The sequence below is a fragment of the Papio anubis genome, chromosome 5 (assembly GCF_008728515.1).
Source record: "Papio anubis isolate 15944 chromosome 5, Panubis1.0, whole genome shotgun sequence".
Classification (NCBI taxonomy): domain Eukaryota; kingdom Metazoa; phylum Chordata; class Mammalia; order Primates; family Cercopithecidae; genus Papio; species Papio anubis.
Genome location: NC_044980.1, coordinates 168,899,037 through 168,920,336, shown reverse-complemented (window position 1 = coordinate 168,920,336; position 21,300 = coordinate 168,899,037). Strand labels below are relative to the sequence as shown.

Below are 21,300 nucleotides of genomic sequence, written 5' to 3'. Positions count from 1 at the left end.
TAAAACACCCCAACAGAAAAACGGGCAAAGGACAAGCATAGGGAATTTGCACACACACCCTATGTATTTCCAATAAACATAAGCAAGATGTCTGGCTCTACTATATGTGAGTACACTCCCTTATCTCCAACCTCACTAGCTGCTCTTCCTCCCTTGGGCTATGCACTGTGTTACCTTGGGCTAGGTCCTGGATGCTCTTCCTCTTGTCGCCTCAACCTAGATAATTTTATCCAGGCCAATGACTTTACTATAACCTATGTGCTAATAAGACTAAATTTGTGTCTCTAGTCAGGACTTTTCTTTTGAGCTCTAAATTCAGTACAAATGTTATACTTGGCATCTCCAGTTGGCTATTCCACAGGCATCATAAGTTTTATACCTTCAAAACAGAACTCTTGAATCTTTCCTCTAACCCTGTTCCTCCCAAGTCTGTTTCATTTCAATGCATGACACCAACATGCATTCAGTTGCTTCAGAACTCAGGGCATCCTTCTTAATTCCTTCCTTTCCCCGTTATCCACATCCAAGTTATCAGGACCTGTTGATTTTATTCACTATATATCTACATCCCTCCACGCACCCAGTCTGTACCACCACTCCAGTCCAAGCTACAATTATTTCTGACCTGGACTACTACAGCCAACCTTCTAACTGATCTCCCTAATTTCACTCTTCCCCTCTTACAGTGGGGCGACTACCGACTACACTTCTGGTTTGTTTGGGACAGTTCCAGTTTTCACCTGTTGCTTGACATCCTGGTCCAGTTAGCATCCCTTTTCATTTGCAAAAGTTTCCCATTTGGATGATAAATTATATGGTCTCCCTAACTTACCATCTTTTCTTTTCACAGTAGCTAAAGTCATCTCTAAAAAATGTGAATCAAGGCCGGATGCAGTGGTTCACGCCTGTAATCCCAGCACTTTGGGAGGCCGAGGTGGGTGGATCATGAGGTCAGGAGGTCTAGACTATCCTGGCCAACATGGTGAAATTCCATCTCTACTAAAATACAAAAAGTAGTCAAGCGTGGTGGCACGCTTGTAGTCCCGGCTACTCAGGAGGCTGAGGCGGGGGAAATCGCTTGAATCTGGGAAGTGGAGGTTACAGTGAGCCGCTCCATTGCACTCCAGCCTGGGCAATGCAACAGAGCAAGACTCCGTCTCAAAAAAAAAAAAAAAAAAAAAAAAAAAGTAAATGAAATCATGTCACTGTTCTGCTTAAACCTTTAAAGATTTCTTACTGTATTACAATAAAATCCAAATTCCTTATTGTGGTCTCCAAAGCCCTATAACCTAACCTACCTACTTCTCATCTCTTCTGACTCTGTCCATCAGTCGTTACGTTCCAGCCTCACTGGCTTTCCATTCTTCCAGTAAGTCATTCCTTACCGGAACACTTATTCCTGCCTCCAAGCCTTTGCTTTTGCTGTTCCCTTTGACAATGCCTTATTCGTCTAGATCTCATAGTTAATTTGTTGTCATTTTAGTCTCATATCAAATATTAACTCTTCAGAGAGGCCTTCTCTGAAAACACAATCAAATGTTCCCAATCCCACCAAAGTTACTCTCTATTATACTGTTCTCTTACTTGTTAGTTTGTTTACTGCCTACCTTTCCACAGCAGAATGTTAGTTCCATTATCATCTTGTTCACCTCTGGTCCCCAGGGTTACAGCATATGCTCAATAAATACTTATTGAATAAATGAATCATAATTGATGAAAAAAATTAAAAATAATGACATCTTATGGAATCTGGCTATCAAACAGCAAAGATTAAAAGAACAAAAATACCTTATTTTTTTTCCTAACACTCTGTATTATCACCTGACATTACATTTATGGAGTTGTTTACTATTTGTCTCTCCTCAGTAAAATGAAATCTCCATGAGGGCAGGGACTTGGTTTTCACAGATGTATTTCCAGCACCTCTAAGAGTGCCTGGTATATAATAAGTGTTCAACAAATATTTATGGAATAACTTAACAATACCTAGGGGTGACTAGGAAGCAGAAAAAGGGATATGATTGGCCATATACCACTGGTAAGAATATTAATGCACAATTTCTGTAGGAAATTTGGCAATACAGTTGACTCCTGAACAACACAGGTTTGAACTGCATGGGTCCACTTACAAGAGAGTTTTTTTCAAGAAATATATTGGAAAATTTTTTGGATTTCTAACGATTTGAAAAACTCACAGGTGAACCCAATAGCCTATAAAAATGGAAAAAAACTAAGCAAAAGATATGTCCTGAATGCATAAAATACATGTAGATACTAGCCTATTCTATCCATTTACTACCATAAAATCAACACAAATGTATTATCAAAGTTAAACTTTATCAAAATTTATGCACACAATCACTTACTGACCATACATGGTGACATTTGCAGTTGACAGAAATGTAAAGATGCAATATTAAATCACAATTGCATATCTTTAAATTTATTTTTTATTTTCTTAATTTGTATCACACCTGCATAAAATTAACCATAGAATACACTGTACTACTGTGATAATACTGTACTACTACCACAGACATCTCCTGCTGCTGTGGTGGTGAGCTCAAGTGTGGTGAGTATCCACTTAAAATGCCATGTGACACTAATCAATTTCTGCATTACTTTCCACTAAACTGTATATTACAGTAAAAAGTGTTCTCTCCTGGGGTTTTTTTTTTCCACTTTTTTTTTTTTTAATCATGTGTAGGGTAATATCGTAAACCTTGAATAACACCATGAAACCCATACAAAATGCTACTAGTGATGCTGGATGTGCTCCCAGGAAGCAGAGAAAAGTCATGACATCATAAGGAAAATTGAATTGCTTGAGATGCACCACAGATAGAGGTCTGCAGCTGTGGTTGTCCACTATTTCAGATAGATGATTTATCTTGGAAACAGACGATGTAAACTTATGGTATTGACAAATACAGTATAGTACTGTAAATGTATTTTATCTTCCTTATGATCTTAACATTTTTCTCTCGCTTACTTTATCATAAAAGTACATATAACATACAAAACATGAGTTAACTGACTGCTTATGTTATTGGTAAGGCTTCCAGTCAACAGTAGGCTACTGGTAGTTAAGCTTTCCAGGAGTCAAATATTATATGTAAATTTTCAACTGCACTGGGGGTTAGCAACCCTAACCCCCATGTTATTCAAGGGTTAGCTACATATATCAAAAGTAGGGCACACTTTTTGACTCAGCAATCTAACTTCTAAGAGGAACTTAATAAACAAATGAACAAGAGTATAAAGATTATGAAGGAATTTTTCACTGGGTTCTTAGAGAAAATTTAGAAACGAAGGCATAATATCCATTAAAAGGAGGTCATAAAAACATGTATGGGGAGAACACATAGGTCTGTATGTATTCACATGTGCATTCGCAAGTAAACATTTGCATAGACTTACATCAAAATGTTAACACTGGTTATCTTTGGATGGTGAGATTACAGGCAATTTTAATTTTCTTCTTTATACATTTATAAAGATTGTATAATTAGTTCAACAAAATTAACTATCTAAAAATGTTCTGCTTTTATAAGTAAAAAACCAAAAAACCCCAAACTAAAAAGCCACAATAAACACAGAAACACACCTCATCAACTAAGTGAAGACTAAAGCCCGGGTTAAGAATAAAGAGTTCAGAAATGTCAACTTCATTATTAGATATGGCTTTCTTAAGTTCAAGCAAGTTACTTTCCCTTAGTCAATATTTATTTAAAAAAAAAAAAAAAAGAAAGATGTGAAAGTTGCTTCTTTTATCTCATTGCCTGTGAAGCTCAAGAGGGACAGGCCTGGGCTTAGAAACAACACAGAAAGTGGCAAAAGCTATCATTTATATGAGACCCTTTCCTTGCATTTGTCTCATTAAAAATTTAAAACCATCCTGCTAGGTAGGCATTAATGTTCTCAGGCTCAAAAGCTGAGAGCTGACAGAACTTTCCAAAACTCAGATAGTTGAGTTTGAGTTATGCTATGTTGGAGATATTGATTCAGAAGTCCCTCTGACCTCAGAGCCGTCAGGAAAAGCTACAGAAAAAAGGGCACTTTTAGACTTTATAACCTTGTAAGTCTCTCAATGCCTCTGATCTTTTACATGGTTATCATACCACCCTTATCTAACTTGCAAAAAAGATAAAACAAGAATACGCTTGGAACTTTTAGAGAGCTGGAATAAGTATCTGGAGAAGCATGATTTAAATTGGGTACTGCTCTCTGGAACTTGCCCTTCATTTCGATTCAACTCAAAGGCTCCAGATCGAAATGCTTGCTTGAGTGGTCACAAGGGAGGGGAACAGTGAGAGAGCACACCCATGTACGTGTGTGAAAGACCACAAAAGACTAGGATAACGATGGCATCCGACCACTGAAGAGAGAAGCTGGACCAGAACGAGGGAAAATGGACAACACTTGGGAGGAAAGGAAGCAAGTGAGGACAAAGTTAAACAGGTACTGAGAGAAGGGGCTGGAGGAATGAGGAGGAACTAGGAGGAAAGCAGTATTTTTTTCCTTCCACCTTTTTTCTCTCTCTACTCTTTTCCTTGATGATCTCAGTCACTATTACACCTTCAATACTCCTTTCTGTTTGCATGACTTCCAAATATCTCCACTCTTGCCTTTTCTCCAACTACTGAGCTGGCCACATCCATCTACATTTCCTATTAACACTGTAAATCCAACAGGTCCCACCTGAATTCAGCATCTCCTTCATCCCAAGCCTGCTGCTACTTTTATATGCACTTCTCTTATACTTGTCAAACATCCATCTAACCCATTCTCTCTCCCGATATTCTTTCAATCGTTCCTTCATCCAACAAATATTTATTGTGCATCATTATGTCCGCTACATTCAGTGACAGCCCTAGATATATCCATTCACTCATGAAGTCGGGTCATTTCTGTCTTGGAAATCTCTTCTGACTACCTCATGAGCTGCCTAACTCAACTCAATTTGTTACTAAGACGTACTGAGAATCCCTTTTGCTTGAAAAATAATATATATTAACTAGTTTTGTATGCTATTCATTCTATAGTGATCGTCTAGCACTTAGCACTGTACCTCGGGCACAGAAGGGGTTTCCAATGGAGGTTTAGGGACTGTAAACTAGCTGGAAAGGGAACAGGGGCAGCAGAAGCTAGGAAACGTCTTGAAGGAGTATTTGCATAGGAAGCATGGTAAACTGTATGATCTATACACATAACATCAGCTTGATAATCCTTGTGTTTCCGGGGGATGGCTCTGGGAGGCTGGGGAGATCGCTGGAAGCCTTCTGAGAGAAAAGCTCCACCTCCCACCCCTTGAGAAGGTCCTCAGTAACCACCTGATGAATGTATCACCGTATGAGGGGACCATGGATGTAGTGTTCGCCGTTGTAGCCCCAGCCCCTGCAACATCGGTCCATAGTAGGGATTCAATCAACATCTATGCAGGATTCTCCAAAGGCAGATAATTCACCACCTCATGAATGAGAAAAATGAAAGGGTTCTGGGGGAAGCAGAAATAGTGCGCGAGGTTTCCTTCCCTGTTCCTTCAGGGCTTGGTACGGGGTAATTGCTTGCTGAGGAAATAAATCGCCCTTCTGCACAACTTCAAAATCGGGCCCCTCGCTCTGCAGTCAGGCCCTGGAGCGCGGCCACCATCTGGCCCAGGCCCGCGCTTCTCTCCCTCCCAGCCTGGGCTCCTGTTACCTCCCTGCACGCATCTGTGCCCACCACAGGCCCAACAATTACGGGCTCCCGCTTTCCTGCCTCAGCCAGGGCCAGTACACCCGAGCCCCCACGTCCCGCCGAGGCTCTGAGGACGCCCGCGGCCCCGGCCTGAGACCCCGGCCCCTGCAGCAGGCGCGCCAGGAGCTCGTCCATGTGCTCGCCCGCTTTCCAGCCGCAGTCCTCTCGGGCTTCAGCGTTGAGCCCGGGAGGCCCGGCCGCCCGTGTCCCTGCCCCGGCCCGCCGCGCTCCCCGGGGCCCGAGAGGCCCGGAAGGAGGCAAGGCGGGAAGTGGCTGCAACTGTGAGGAGCAAGGGGGTGGGAAGGGGGCGGCAGGCCCAGCAGAGGGTTGCGAAGACGCGCGCCCCCAGACGAGGCGACGCTCACTCACCACGGTCCGGCGGGGCAGCGCGCCGGGGGTCCGCGACAGGGCCCGGCGCAGCCTCCGCGACCGGCCCGGGCGGGCGCCCCCGGAGCTCTCGGAGCCGCTGTCGTCGGAGATCACGATGAAGTCCTCCATGGCTGCGGGCCCCGACCGAGCCAGCGCGCGGGCGGCCGGCGACCCAGGCAGCGGCGGCGGCGGCGGCGGCGACTTCGGTTCCTGCTTCTGAGGTGGCGGCGGCAGCGACAACCCGGGCCATCACCACGCCGGCCCCGCCCCGAGCCCCGCCCCTCCCCGCCCCGCTGGGCTGCCAAGCCCCGCCCACCGGCGGCGGGCGGCTGGGGTCAGGGCCGGGGTCGCTGTGCTTCGCGGCGGCGCGGGTCCTCCCTTCCCCAGGAGAGAGAGAGAGAAAAAAGAAAAATGGAGTCGCCACTGGCTTCGGCCGGTGTTGGGGGCAGGCGTACGAGACCCCGAGGCCGCGGGGACTTCCCCACCTGCTTCCAACTGACGTGAGGCGCGCCCAGCCCCAACCTAGCCCAGGTGTGAAGCTCCTCCCCGACCGAGAGGGCCTTGACTGAGGGGGCAGGGAGAGGGGTTCTGGCCCCCGAGTGACCGAGGGTAGGTGACCTGGCTTCTGGCCGAGCTAGGGGAGAGAGACCCCACTTTTTGGTGCAGATGCGCAAGTGTATCTGTAGGATAAATGCCTGAAAGTGGACTTACTGGTGCAAATGCCATGTTTTTGTAGTTTTGATAAATGATGCCAAATTATCCTCCTGAATTGTACCAGTTTTGCGGTTTCACCAACAATATGTGTCTCTCAGGAGTTTAAACTGAGATTTAGAGCAGGGGTGTCCCATCTTTTGGCTTCCCCGGGAAGAAGAATTGCCTTGGGCCATACATAAAATACACTAATGATAGCTGATGACCTAAAGGAAAAGAGTTGCGGCGGGGGGGATTCTCATAATGTTTTAATGGGCCGCTTGCGACTCAGGCAAGGGGTTAAACAAGCTTGGCGTAGACAGTTGTTCAGTTGGTATCAGGATCAGAAGCTGAAAAGCTGCACAAAAGAAGCCATGAAGCAGCAGAGGCCACGAATAATTAGACGTTGTGAATAGCAGAAGTTATAAAGGTGAAAAAGGTTGTCACTAGTGGAGGAATCGGTGGGTGGTTGGCTGCTTGTAGGGCAGGACCATTAAAATCAAGATAGGACCTATTGGTACACTAAATGTGGGGTATTGACAAAATTCTGCTGCTCAGGCTCCAACAATTTTGCCAAATATGTTAACAGATCCAAAGAATATAATGTGTTTAATAGGAGGGGGATTTGTTCCCAAAGGAATGGTTATCAGGTCTCTCAAAACACTGTCTAATGCAGTGGTTTTCACACTTTAGTGAGCATCAGAATCACCCAGAGTGTTTGTTAAAACAGATTGCGGCCAGGTGCAGTGGCTCACGCCTGTAATCTCAGCACTCTGGGAGGCCGAGGTGGGTGGATAACTTGAGGTCAGGAGTTCGAGACCAGCCTGGCCCACCTCATCTCTACTAAAAATACAAAAATTAGCTAGGCATGGTGGCAGACACCTGTAATCCCAGCTACTTGGGAAGCTGAGGCAGGAGAATTGCTTGAACCCAGGAGGCGGAGGTTGCAGTGAGCTAAGATCGCGCCATTGCACTCCAACCTGGGGGACACAGCGAGACTCCATCTCAAAAACAAAAACAAAAACAAAAAAAAGCAGCAAAACATAGAGCTCTGGGTTGCTGGTATGGTTTGGATCTGTGTCTCTGCGCAAGTCTCATGTTGAATTGTAAGCTCCAATATTAGAGGTGGGGCCTGGTGGGAGGTGATGGGATCATGGGGGTGGTTTCTTATGAATAGTTTAGTACCATCCCTTTGGTACTGTCCTTGTGATAATGAGTTCTCTTGAGATCTGGTTGTTTAAAAGTGTGTGGCACCTCCCATCTCGCTCCTTTCCCCATGTTACCTCCACTCCATCTTTGCCTTCCGCCTTGATAGTAAGCTTTCTGAGACCTCCCCAGAAGCAGATGCTACTGTGCTTCCTGTACTGCTTGCAGAACCGTGAGCCAATTAAACCCCTTTTCTTTATAAATTACTCAGTCTCAGGTATTTCTTTATAGCAATTCGAGAATGAACTAACAATCACACATCAGATTTTCTGATTGAGAAAAAGAATTTTGGGGGTGGGGCCCTGAAATTTGCATTTCTAACAAGTGCCCAGGTGATGTTGATGCTGCTAGTCTGGGGACCACACTGTGAGAACCACTGGTCTGGTGGACAGGGAGTTTATGCCCAGCAGATTTCAGACATTCTGGTCCAATGGGTGAAGCCACCCTTATGAAAGGATTCATTAAGTTGTCTTCATCTAAAGCTATTAAACATTTAGGATTGTGGTCTCTCACACCTGTAATCCCAGCACTTTGGGAGGCCGAGTTGGGAGAATAGCTTGAGGCCAGGAGTTTGAGACTAGTCTGCGCAATATAGCAAGATCCTGTCTCTACAAAAATAAAAACAAATTAGCCAGGTGTGGTGGCGCATGCCTGTAGTCCTAGCTACTCAGGCAGCTGAGGCAGGAGGATCCCTTGAGCCCAGGAGGTAGAGGCTACAGTGAGCTATGGTAGTGCCACTGCACTCCAGTCAGGGCAATAGGGTGAGACCCTGTCTCAATAAAACAAAATGAAACAAAATACACAACCATTTAGTTTGTTTAACTACCTGCTTGCTGAAACACTGTCTTCTCTAAGTTTCTGTGATGCTGTACTTCTCTCACCACTTTTTTTAAGTCTCCTTAGCTGACTCCTATTTCCCTACTCACTCCTTAAACTCTTGATGTCCCTTAGAGTCCTGACATCGGCCACCTTTACACACTGGACCTCTTCCCTATACAATCTCAACTATTCCCTGGCTTCAGTGATTGGTTTTATGCCAATGGCTGCCATGAGTTTATCTCAGCCCAGCCCTCTCCTTAAAACTCCAGTTTATGCATCCAAACATCTGCTGAAGTTCGTAGGCCTCTCAGGTTGAATATGTCTAAAGCCAAACTCACCCTCATGCTCCCCACACCCACACAAAAGCCTGCTTTCTGTCTGTGTTCCCTGTCTTATGGTGATGGCTCCAGCAGCCAGCGATTGCTGAAGTGAAAAACCTGAGCACTGCACTTGATTTCTCCCCTTTCCTAAACAAGTCCTGTCTGTTTTACTTCCTACACACCTCCTGCATCCCTCTACTTCTTTTTTTTTTTTTTTTTTTTTTTTTTTTGAGATGGAGTCTTACTTTGTCACCCAGGCTGGAGTGCAGTGGCGGGATCTCGGCTCACTGCAAGCTCCACCTCCTGGGTTCACGCCATTCTTCTGCCTCAGCCTCCTGAGTAGCTGGGACTACTTTTTCATATTTTTAGTAGAGACGGGGTTTCACTGTGTTAGCCAGGATGGTCTCGATCTCCTGACCTCGTGATCCGCCCGTCTCGGCCTCCCAAAGTGCTGGGATTACAGGCTTGAGCCACCGCGCCTGGCCTCCTCTACTTCTTTTGGCCTCTCCTGCTGATTCTAGCCAAGCTCTGGCCTACTCTACTGTAGCAAGACACAAGAGTGTTCAGATTTTATCTTTCTCATCAACCATCCTGCCTGAAATACAGGAAACTCAGGACCCCTGGTGGTATAATATGAGAACACCTTAAAAGTATCCTGCCCTTACTTGGCAACCCAGGTGGGATGAATGCTGGCTCTGAAGTTGCCTTCCTTAAAACTATGAGTAATGTCACTTACGTTTGTGTGGCCATCCTGGATTTGTCTTGAAGTGCACCATTTACCCAAGACTTCCAAAATGATTGTATGTTTTGCAGAAATTTGTGTAGTTTTTTTAAGGTGATACTTTTTCATAGACTCACTCCCCCCAAACCATACATTAGTCTCATGTAAAATGAGAGGCTAATGTAGTATTTTATGCAGCCAGTGAATACTGTATTTGGTGAGTACCTGCTAGATGCTAGGTATTATGTTAGGGGTCGGGGATAAAGCAGTGAGCAGGGCAGCTATTGCTTTTGTTCTCAAAGAGCTTAGCAGTTAAGGAAGTATCGCTAGTTGGTTAATGAAGAAAAAAATGTTTCTTTTCTTTTAAAATAATTTTTAATGAAAAATTTATACATGAAAAAATGTGTGAAGATGCAAATCAAAACCACATTGAGATCCTACTTTATACCCATTTAGGATGGCTATTTTTTTAAAAAACAGAAAACAAATTTGCTCAAGGATATGGAGAAATTGGAACCATTGTGTGTTGCTGGTAGGAATGTAAAATGGAGAAGCAGCTGTGAAAAATAGTTTGGCAGTTTCTCAAAAGTTAGACATAGAATTACCATATGATTCAACAATTCTACTCCTAGATATTTGCCCAGAAAAATGGAAAACGGGGACTCAAACAGGTACTTGTCTGCAAATCTTCACAGCAGCATTATTTGTAATAGCCAAAAGGTAGAAACAAGTATTCCTCAGTAGATGAATGGATTAGTTTTGGGGTGGGGGGAGGGGGGGGAGGGATAGCATTAGGAGATATACCTAATGTAAATGACGAGTTAATGGGTGCAGCACACCAACATGGCACATGTATACCTATGTAACAAACCTGCACGTTGTGCACATGTACCCTAGACCATAAAGTATAATAAAAACAAACAAACAAAGAAATAGCAAAATAGGCAGAAAGTAATCATAGAGTCTAGATTTGCTCTATGACACTGGAATTGCTTAAAAAAAAAGTGGTATATACATATAATAGAATAATATATTCAGCCATAAAAAGGAATTAAATTCTGATAACATGCCACAACATGGATGAACCTTGAGAATATTATGCTAAGTGAAATAAGCCAGATACAAAAGGACGAATATACAATTCCATTTACATGAAGTACCTAGAATAGGCAAATTCACAGAGACAGGTAATGGAATAATGGTTTTCAGGGGTTGGGGATGGGGAGGATGGGGGGTTTTTGTTTAATGGGGAGAATGGGGAGTTCTTGTTTAATGGGTATTGAGTTTCTGCTTGGGATGACAAAGAGTTCTGGAAATGGATGGTGGTGATGGTTGCACAACTTTGTGAATGAACTAATGCCACTGACTTGTACACTTAAAATGGTTATAATGGTAAATGTTGTGTTATGTCTATTTTACCAAAATAGAACGCACTATATGCATAGTTTTCTTTCATAAATTTTAAAAGCATTATAGACAAGGCTAAAGGCCCCTTTTGCCGCCTCCCCCATCCAGATTCCCAATTTCCCTTTTTCAGTGCTATTATGTTTATTCCTCTAGAGCTGCTTCTATGTATTTACCTGAATTCATATGTACTTACTAAAATTACATGCATTTTTAGCTTTATGCAATTGCATATCTGCTCTGGTATTGAGTTTTTTTTTTTTTTTTTTTGAGATGGAGTCTCACTCTGTCACCCAGGCTGCAGTGCAGTGGCACGATCTTGGCTCACCACAACCTCCTCCTCCCGGGTTCAAGTGATTCTCCTGCCTCAGCGTCCCGAGTAGCTGGAAGTAGCCGGGCATGCACGCCCCCATGCCTGGCTAACTTTTGTATTTTTTTTCTTTAGTAGAGATGGGGTTTCACTATGTTGACCAGTCTGTTCTTGAACTCCTGACCTCATGATCCACCTGCCTTGGCCTCCCAAAGTGCTGGGATTACAGGCGTGAGCCACCACACCCGGCCTGCTGTAGAGATTTGAAACCGTCATTTGTGGTAAAAACACTCTAAATACAAAGCTTCCTGCCTTATTAATGGATATATATATATATATATATATATTTTTTTTGGTGGTGGTTATTTATCTTTAAAAGATTTTTTCTTTTTTCTATTTTTCGTTACATGGCAGGGTCAGTGCCTGCAGACCCGCTTTTGTTTATGCTAAAGCCAGCTAGCTCAAGTTTCTCCCTGCTGTAGGGAACATTCTGTCCCTTCTGCTGGATTCCAGGTCTAATCTTCCAGTTTCAGAGCACTCTTAGCTTTTCCACTGGATTGCTTCAGCAGGCAGCCTCTCAGTTTACATAACTTTATTTAAATCATTTTCTTATTCTTTCTCCCTGCTTCCTTCCCATCTTCAAATTTGCTGTGATATCAAGGTCTTTGTAAAAATTTTGTTTCATTCCTTGTGTTCAAAGATGATACATCCTTATTTGAGAAAATTAAAGCAATTGAGAATGGTTACGAAGCAGAATGTTAACTCCATCATATTTTGGTAACATCTTTCCAGATATCTCTAAATGGCTGATACTCACATGTGCAAAATTTTTACATCCATATTGTATCACAGTTGGTTTTCTTAAATTAATATGTCCTTATGGTTTTCTGTGTCAGTGAACATGGATCTATAGTATCCATATTGTCCATTGTATGGCTCACATTTTAAAATAGTGTTTTTGCTCTTATATAGAAAACCACAAAGAAGCAAGTAAAAAAATATACCACGTTCTCCCATTCTTGGTATCCCTCATTGAACAGTTTGTAAAATTAAAAGAAACATCTTGTGAGTTCAGAAAATTCTTGCAACAAAACTTACAAAATAAAAAGTGAAAGTTGAAAGCCACCCTCTCTTTCCTAGTTCTTCTTCCTAACACTAAATACCCGTATTAGTTTCTTATAAATCCTTCAAAATGTATTTACTTACTACACATACTTATCTGTTTTAGCACACCCCAAAAAATCGCACTGTACAGTTATTTACTTTGCCTTTTTTTCATTTATATGGGCATTATTTCCTAACTGCATTTTTTCCATACTGTCTCTTTTTAACAGCTTACGTTAAAAAGTCATTTGTTAGGCTGTGCCACAATTTGTGTAATTGGTTTTCTCTCATGGATATTTTGGTTGTTTCTAGGGTTTTTGTTCGTGTAGTTTTGTTATTACTATTATCAATTATGTTACAACAACGTCTTTGAGCTTCTAAGAAGTCTTGCCAGCATATCTGCAGGGAAATTCTTTTTTTTTTCTTGTGAGACGGAGTCTTGCTCTGTCACCCAGGCTGGAGTGCAGTGGCGCGATCTCAGGTCACTGCAAGCTCTGCCTCCCGGGTTCACACCATTCTCCTGCCTCAGCCTCCCGAGTGGCTGGGATTACAGGCACCCGCCACCACGCCTGGTTAATATTTTTGTATTTTTAGTAGAGATTGGGTTTCACCGTGTTAGCCAGGATGGTCTTGATCTCCTGACCTTGTGATTCATCCGCTTTGGCCTCCCAAAGTGCTGGGATTACAGGCATGAGCCACTGCACCCGGACTGGGAAATTCTTAAGTATGGGGAACTGGGTTAGAAGATGTGTGTTTTACATATTGATAGAAATTACCAAATTGTCATCCAGAAAGGTTACACCAATAACACTTGAGAGTGCTTGTTTCCCCGAATTCTTCAAGCACTGGTTATCAAACTTTTTAGTTGTTGCCAGTCAAATAATTTAAGTTGGTATCTTGTGCTGATTGCCTTTACTTCATTATGAGTGAAGTTAAGATACTTTTAAATTGCTCATTGGCTATTTGTAGCTTTTTCTTTAAACTCTGTTCATATACATTGACTTTTTTTCTCCTATGCTGTTCATCTTTTTCAGGAACAGTGAGATTTATATGAGTAGCTAACATTTACAAAGTACTACATTGCTTGCATATTCAACAAGACACCAAATAATGAACATTTAGAGTGTTTACAGTATTATCTTGCAGCTTTAAACATTCTTGCACATACATCTTTGTCCTCTGGACCAGATACTGTTTGAGTTAAATTTCTAGAAGTGGAATTGCTGATTTAAAGTTGAATTCTTTGTCCACATGTTCCAAATAGCATTGTGTGATAGGGGAGTGGTCCAAGTGAGGAAGTAGGAAAGACAGGAACTATAAACAGTTACTCCTAATTGCAAGGCCAATCAACTCTAAATTAGAGTTGAGTTAGCAGGCTAATTGATGATATCATCCTAGCTGCTTTCATCAGTAAGCTTCTAAATTTACTCTCCCTTCTCTCATTTGAGAGTCTGACCCCTGGAGTCTGTAAATTTAGGTTAAAAAAAAAGGAAAAAATACTTTACTTCCAGGTGAGCTTACAGGTGCCATGAAGCACCGGTCAGCGAGGCCAGGCTCGTAATCCCAGCATCTTGGGAGGCCGACGGGCGGATCAGCAAAGCTCAGCAGATCAATTCACCCGAACACGGTGAAACCCTGTCTCCCCAATGGGGTGCACCAGTACGGGCTTAGGAGCGGGCCAGTCCCAGCTTACTCAGGAGGCTGAGGCAGGAGACGATGGGAACCCGGAGGTGAGCTGCAGTGAGCTGAGATCCGCTTACTGCACTCCAGCCTGAAGGAGCAGGTCTCATCCCCAAAAAAGAAAAAAAAAAAAAAAGCCCATTCTGGAATCACACATTCTCAATTATTTGTTTACATTCATACAATTCCAACATTGGCTTTATATTTCTGTTTCCAATTGCCTGCGTTGGTGCATAATGTTTTAAGGCACTATGGTAGTTCCGTGAATTTGTCATGAAGGGAAGTAGTGGGAGAATTGAGCCAGTTTACTTATGGGGCAGGTGGCTTCCGGGGCAAGCAGAGCTCAAAAGAACCTGGGCAAAAGCAATCCTTTAAATTAGAAGAATGTAGGAAATGATTTGAGGGAGGACGAATTGCATAAATCCTGTGTTTGTACAAATTGTTCATTAGCAGCAAGTATAGTAGGAAACAATGCCATTGTTTTGCATTTCTGACTTGAGTAATAAATGGATTAGGATACCAATTCAAGCCAAATTGCATTAATGACCACAATGTCCACCTTAGTTTTACAGGAGTTATTGGGTAACTGCATTAAACCAGGCATTCCAGGATTGTTTGGAGGCGGTTTTGACCAAGTATGAGGTCTACCTTGAGGTAGCAAAGAACTGAAGTTATTAACACCATTTTGTACAGAATAATTATCTGAACATTTTCTGCATTCATTTTATTGACAAAATCAAATGGACAAAAATTGGTGTGCTCTCAAGTTTTGTTCTAATATGCATTTATTTAATAAGGATATATAAAGTGCTATTTTTTCTTTTTTCCAGTGTTACTTTCTTGTGAAAAAAGAGATCCAAGACAAAAATCTACTACTCACATTAAGTTGTCCTTTGTCCTAGTTACCATTACATACATATTCAGTTTTACATATTTTAACAATGTTGTGGCTAGACTTTGGATTTATACATTTCACTTAGCATACCATGAATATTTTCCAGTTTCACTCATCTGTTTGTTATCTCCCTTTATGCTCTTGCCTTATACATTCTTTGTTGACCACCATCACCAGGCAAGTGTTGTTTGCCCAGGTGTGTAAGCCTGTACATATTTCTCCATAATCATGTAAACCTCTCCAAAGATATAGACATATGTACACACATACAAATATATAAAATATATGTAAATGTGAATTTGTCATTTGCTTTTACTAAAGTGAAATCATAAACTATATTTCTTAACCATATTTTTTTTGGCTTAATTCATCAGGACAGCCACCAGATCAATAGCTACAGATCCAACTTGTTTTAAATAGTGACATAATTATTCCTACTGTAGAGGTACATGTTTATTTACTTTTTCCCCATTGATGGTCATTCAAGCTGTTTTCATGTTTTTTGTCATTACAGTGTCACAGTAAGTCTCAGATTCAACCTTACATTGTTAGGACTAGGATCACTAGATCAAAGGGCATGTATATTTTTGGTTTTAGTGTATAAGGCCATGTTACTTACTTTAAAAGGTTGTAGGGCATATCACCCAGTATCAATGTGTAGACCTTATTTGGATCTCAGTTCAAACAAAATATAAAAAGTATGACATTTATAAGACAGTTGGAAATTTGAACACAGGGTCAGGTGTTGTGGCTCATGCCTGTAATCCCAGGCCCTGGGGAGGCTGAGGTAGGAAGATCACTTGAGCCCAGGAGATCGAGGCTGCAGTGAGCTATGATCATGCCACTGCACTCCAGCCTGGGCAGAAGAGCAAGACCCTGTCTCTTAAAAAAAAATTTGAACACTTTGTAGATGTTTCACTAAATTAAGGACTTTTTGGTTTTCTTTTTTTTTTAGATGTAATAATGGTCAAGAAACATTCTGAAATATTTATGGATAAAATAATTTGCTTCAGAAAGGTATTGGGGAGAGAGAAATAGATGGAAACAGGGATAAAAGGAATGGCCATGAATTGACAATTACTGGAGCTGGTATAATGACAGTCCATTATGCCGCTGTCTTCTTTTAGATATGTTAGAAGTTGTCCATAATAATAATTTTATAAAGCTGTAATAATTCACCTTATATTATCAATGTATGAGAAAAATGATTACCTTACATTTCCCTTGGTAATGGGTGTTACTACTTTTATTTTTCTCAATCTGATGTGTGCAAAGAGGTATTTGTTGCTATAATTTGTATTTACCTTAATGCTAGTGAGGTTGATTATCTTGAGAAAGTGTAACGCTTCCTTTTTGGCAGCTAGCAGTCAGGTTATGGTGTTCCCAAACATAAAGAATACTTTCTAGAATATAAATAGGATATAGACAAGGCTACTGCATGACCATGTCTGGAACAAAATAGAGACAAAGCCATTTTGCAACCATGGAAACAATAAAATATTCTCCACTTCTAACTGGAGTGACTGCTGCTCATTTACCAATGACGACTGTAGTCTTCTTACCTTAGTCCTCCTTCCTAGATAAAAATTAAGATATCCCAGCCACTGCATTGCCCTAACTTATTAACAACCCTCAACCCACAGTGAATCCTCACTTCTCTAGCTTTTCTTGAAATAATCTAGCACAAGCCCAAATTCTATGAGAAGCCCCTTTCAGTTCCTTGTTGAGACCTCTACAGTTCCTTTGGAGTGCTTTCCTCCGTCCTGCAGTAAGGTAAATAAACCAAACTATTTTCTACTATAGAAATGTCCCTGATGGCCTTTAGTCAGTGGGCTTTGAAACAGTCTTTTTAAAGTTTGTCTATTTGGATTTCTTCTTCTTTGGAACGTTTTCCCAATTCAGTGGGTAGTTTTGAAATTTTTCCTTTTGTCTGAGAGTCAGTTTCATTTTTACCTACCCCACTCCTTAAGAATATTTTTCTGGCCAGGCGTGGTAGCTGCAATCCCAGCACTTTGGGAGGCCGAGGTGGGCGGATCACCTGAGGTTAGGAGTTCAAGACCAGCCTGGCCAACATGGTGAAACCTTGTCTCTACTAAAAATACAAAAATTAGCTGGGCACGGTGGCGGGTACCTGTAATCCCAGCTACTAGGGAGGCTGAGGCAGGAGAATCGCTTAAACCTGGGAAGTGGAGGTTGCAGTGAGCCAAGATTGCACCACTGCACTCCAGCCTGGGCAACAAGAGCCAGACTCCGTCTTAAAAAAAAAAATTGTTTTTGTGGCTAAATAGGTGCATATATTTATGGGTTACATAAGACACTTTGATACAGGCATGCAATGCATAACAATTACATCAGGGTAAATGGGGATAAACCTCAAGCATTTATCCTTTGTGTTACAAACTCTCCAATTATACTCTTTTTAAAAAACATATAATTAAATTATTTTTGACTATAGTCCCCCCCGTTATGCTAGCAAATACTAGGTCTTACTCGTTCTAACTACTTTTTTGGTACCCGTTAATCATCCCCACTTCTTCCCAACCCCTGTTCTTTTCTAGGATCCATATATACTACCTAGAGTAAGTAAAAGATAAGGATTCCCAATCAGGTTAGATCACTCCAGGTTTGATGACATTAGCAAGTGTTTTCAGGGTTTTGTCAATTCACCAGTAAGACCACTGGAGGTTGAGGCTGCAGTGTTGCTAAGTTGGACCTCCTTTTGCTCTAGACTCTTTTCTTAACTACCAATCTAGTTTGGCTGATGCTGATAATGTGTGTGCTCACACGTGTGTGTGTGTATTTGTGTGAGTGTGTTTACCACTTATTGCTCATTTTGTAAAGTATTGAGGGAGAAAATTGCTAATGCATTTTCATTTCATCATCTTATCAGAAGTCTGGTATTTCTATTCTATTTTGCTTTATATATTTACAAGTGCTTATGTGAGATATATAAAAATTCAAGTTAATTATTTTTCTGATATGAAGTATCACCATTTGTCCCTTTTAGTGCCTTTCATCTTAGAGTCATTGGTTACATAATATTACAACATACATAACAATTCTTTGATGTGCTGGGAAAATATTGATATTTAAGCCCACATGTTTTTATCCAGTATGTAACTTTCACCATTCAAATAACTAGACAGAGTCTTCCTTTGCCTTAAAGAAGATTGTCACAGTGGAACCAGAATACAAAAAGACATATTCTTGGCTTGTGAATGTCAGAGCTGGGGCTCAGGTGTAAGACATTCTGAGCCAGTTTCTTCCCCCTCAGAGTAAGTCATGTTGTTTGCTCCATTAGTTCTATTTCCTTAGGTGTGACTTCTCTCCTTCGTGCGGGGTGGCGTTTCTCATTTTTAGTGTTAGAGTTTTCCTCAGATTTTTTGAGGAAATTCAATATTTTGCCATTCTTGGTTGGGTGTTTGTCTTAATTCTTGAAGTTCCCTGTTAGCTCACATGTGAGTGCTGGATTTTTTTTCATAGCACCTTGTTGCCAGTAATTTCAGGAAAGAATTTGGACTTGCAATGGGATAGGGTTTGTTAGCATCCAGTCTTCTGGGACAGGCACGTGTGTGTGTTGGGGGAAACCACATAGGTACCATGGGCACTGCAACGCCCTGCCTCTCTGGCTCAGGCGCTCACACTCGCACTTCCTGCTCTTAAGCGTCTGCTGCCAGTTGCTTTGCAAATGCTGAAGAAGGTTACTCTTAGGTGCCCAGGGCTCACTCCTGTTTCCTCATATCTGCTGCCCCTGAGGTTGGAGATCCATCAAGTTGATCTTACCTTTTGTTGCGGTTTTCTCCTCTGGATGTTTTAGGTTATGATTTTCTCCTTCAGTCTGATACCATTTGCTCTCCATTTTTCTGGGATTTCCTTATAATTCCTGCAGACTAATGATTGTCAACATATCAGGCCCCAACACTACTCCAATCAATTTTCTCTCCTTCGCACACTTCCTGAGAGAGTCATCTACATGAGCAGGCTCCATTTTCTAGCCTCATATTCACTTCTCAACCCACTCCAATCTAGCGTCCACTCCTCATTAGTCAGCAGAGATAGTGCTCACTCAGGTCCCCTGACCTCTATGGTGGTTTTAAAACATGTCCACAAATTCCTTAGAAGTCCTCCTTCAAAAGGCAGCATCTAATTTCCCTCCCTTTAAGTGTAGGTTGTACTAGGTTGACTTGCGTATGATAAATAGAATGTGTCAGAAGTGATGGCAGGTGATTTCCAAGTCTGGGCTGAAAAAGACAATGTGACTGCAGCGTTTCTCTCCTGGATAGATTGCCTGCTCTGGGAGAGCCAGCTATGAGTGGGCCTTGTTGGATGAGGATCCTCCAGGCCTACTGACCTTTTAGATGGCTGCAGCCTCATGAGACACTGATCCCAAATCTCTCAGCTAAGCAGCCCCTGGATCCTTCACTTTCAGAAATTGCATGAGTATCTTAGTCTGTTCATGCTGCTGTGGCAGAATACCTAAGACTGGGTAATTTATAAAGAACAAAAATTCATTTCCTCACTGTTTCTGGAGGCTGGGAAGTCCAAGATCAAGGTGCCAGCAGTGGTATGTGGTGAGGGCCTTCTTGTTGCATCCTCTGGGAGAGAGGAATGCTGTGTCCTCACATGGTTGAAGGGGAGAGGAGTGAGCTAAGCAAATGCTGCAAGAAGCCTCCTTTATAAGGGCCTCAGTCCCATTAATGAGAGAGGAAATCTCATGGCCTAATTATCTCATAAACACCCCACCCCTTAATACTGTCACATTGAATTTTGGAGGGGACACATTCAAACCACAGCAATCAGTTAATATATATTTGTTGTTGTAAGGTGCTGAAGTTTAGGGTAATTTGTTACACAGCAATAGAGAAGGAATACAACCTACACATTGTTATATCTAAAGGATGCTGCGACTTCTGGGCAGCATTTGACACCGCTGACCTCTCCCTCTCTGAAACACTCTTCCTTTTAATTCCACGACACTGCATTCTTCTACCTCCCCAATCCTTCCTTCTCATTCCTTTGCCAGTTCTTTCTCCTCTACAGTCATTTCAGTGATGAGCTCTTTAAAGTCCAAAGTCCCTCTTCTCTTTTCAATCTAATCTCTTTCTCAGTTCTCACTCAGCCTCTCAGTAAATATGCAGTTGACAGTTTCTTCATCCAGCCCAGACCTCTTCCCAGAACACTTCACCTACATATGAAACTGTTTGCTCAGCGTTATCCTTCATCACCCCCAAAGCACGTCAGTCCCTACTCAGAAAACAAATCATCTTTCCCGCAAACTTGGTTCTCTTTCTGTGTTTTCTATTTCAGTGAATAACATTACCACTATCTATCCAGTTGCTTATAGCCAGCTATGCACCTCTCTCCTTAACCACATATCTAATCCATTTCCAAGCCTGTTTAACTCCTGCATCATCTCTTAAATCTCCTCTGCCATCCAAGCCATAATTCTTTGTCACCAGGACTCTTATTGTAGCCTTCAAACCTATTCCCTTACATCTACCCTAGGCCCATCTCCAGTCCATTGTCCATACTCTTGCTTGAGGGATATTTTCAAAACACAAATCTAATCATGTTTCTTTTCTTTTTTAATGTCTTTTTGTTCTGCTTTAATGCATTTAAAGTCTTTCATCATCTCCCATCAGTCTTTGACTAAAGCCCCCAAGTCCTTAAGATGACCTGCCAGTCTCTGTCTTCTTATCACAGCCTACATCTCTAGTCTCATTGTGCCGCACTCCCCACTTGCTCCCTGAAATTCAGTCATAGTGACCCTTCTAACATGGTATGTTCCCCCTTGACCCAGGCAAGGCCTTTATGGGAGCCTCCATGAAATACTTTTTCCCTGGCAGATCTCAGCATAGCATCCCTAGGTCATGGAAAACTCTCCAAACCTACAATCTATGTCAAGAATGTATCTTACAACTTTCTGGAGAATTGGGGCCCTTTTCTCTAGGTCATAGCCTAAGTTAATAATTGGGCCTAGAGGTGGTACCTTGGATTAACATTTGCCCCCCCTCTTCAATTGTGAGTGCCACGAGAGTGTGGG

The 21,300-nt window shown here is 42.1% G+C and overlaps 1 protein-coding gene across 4 annotated transcripts in view; it reads right to left on the bottom strand.

Annotated features, from left to right (window-relative positions):
* Positions 1-6,368, bottom strand: part of SIMC1 (SUMO interacting motifs containing 1) — a 93,724-nt gene extending 87,356 nt beyond the window's left edge. For all 4 annotated transcript variants that reach the window (XR_648787.2, XM_009209605.2, XM_009209606.2 and 1 more), the window contains exon 1: positions 6,109-6,368. Coding sequence is in view for 3 of the 4 variants with exons in the window: in XM_009209605.2 (XP_009207869.1) it covers positions 6,109-6,237 (129 nt within the window). In the remaining variant the exon portion in view is untranslated. The remainder of the gene's footprint in view (positions 1-6,108) is intronic.
* Positions 6,369-21,300: the final 14,932 nt, after the last annotated feature.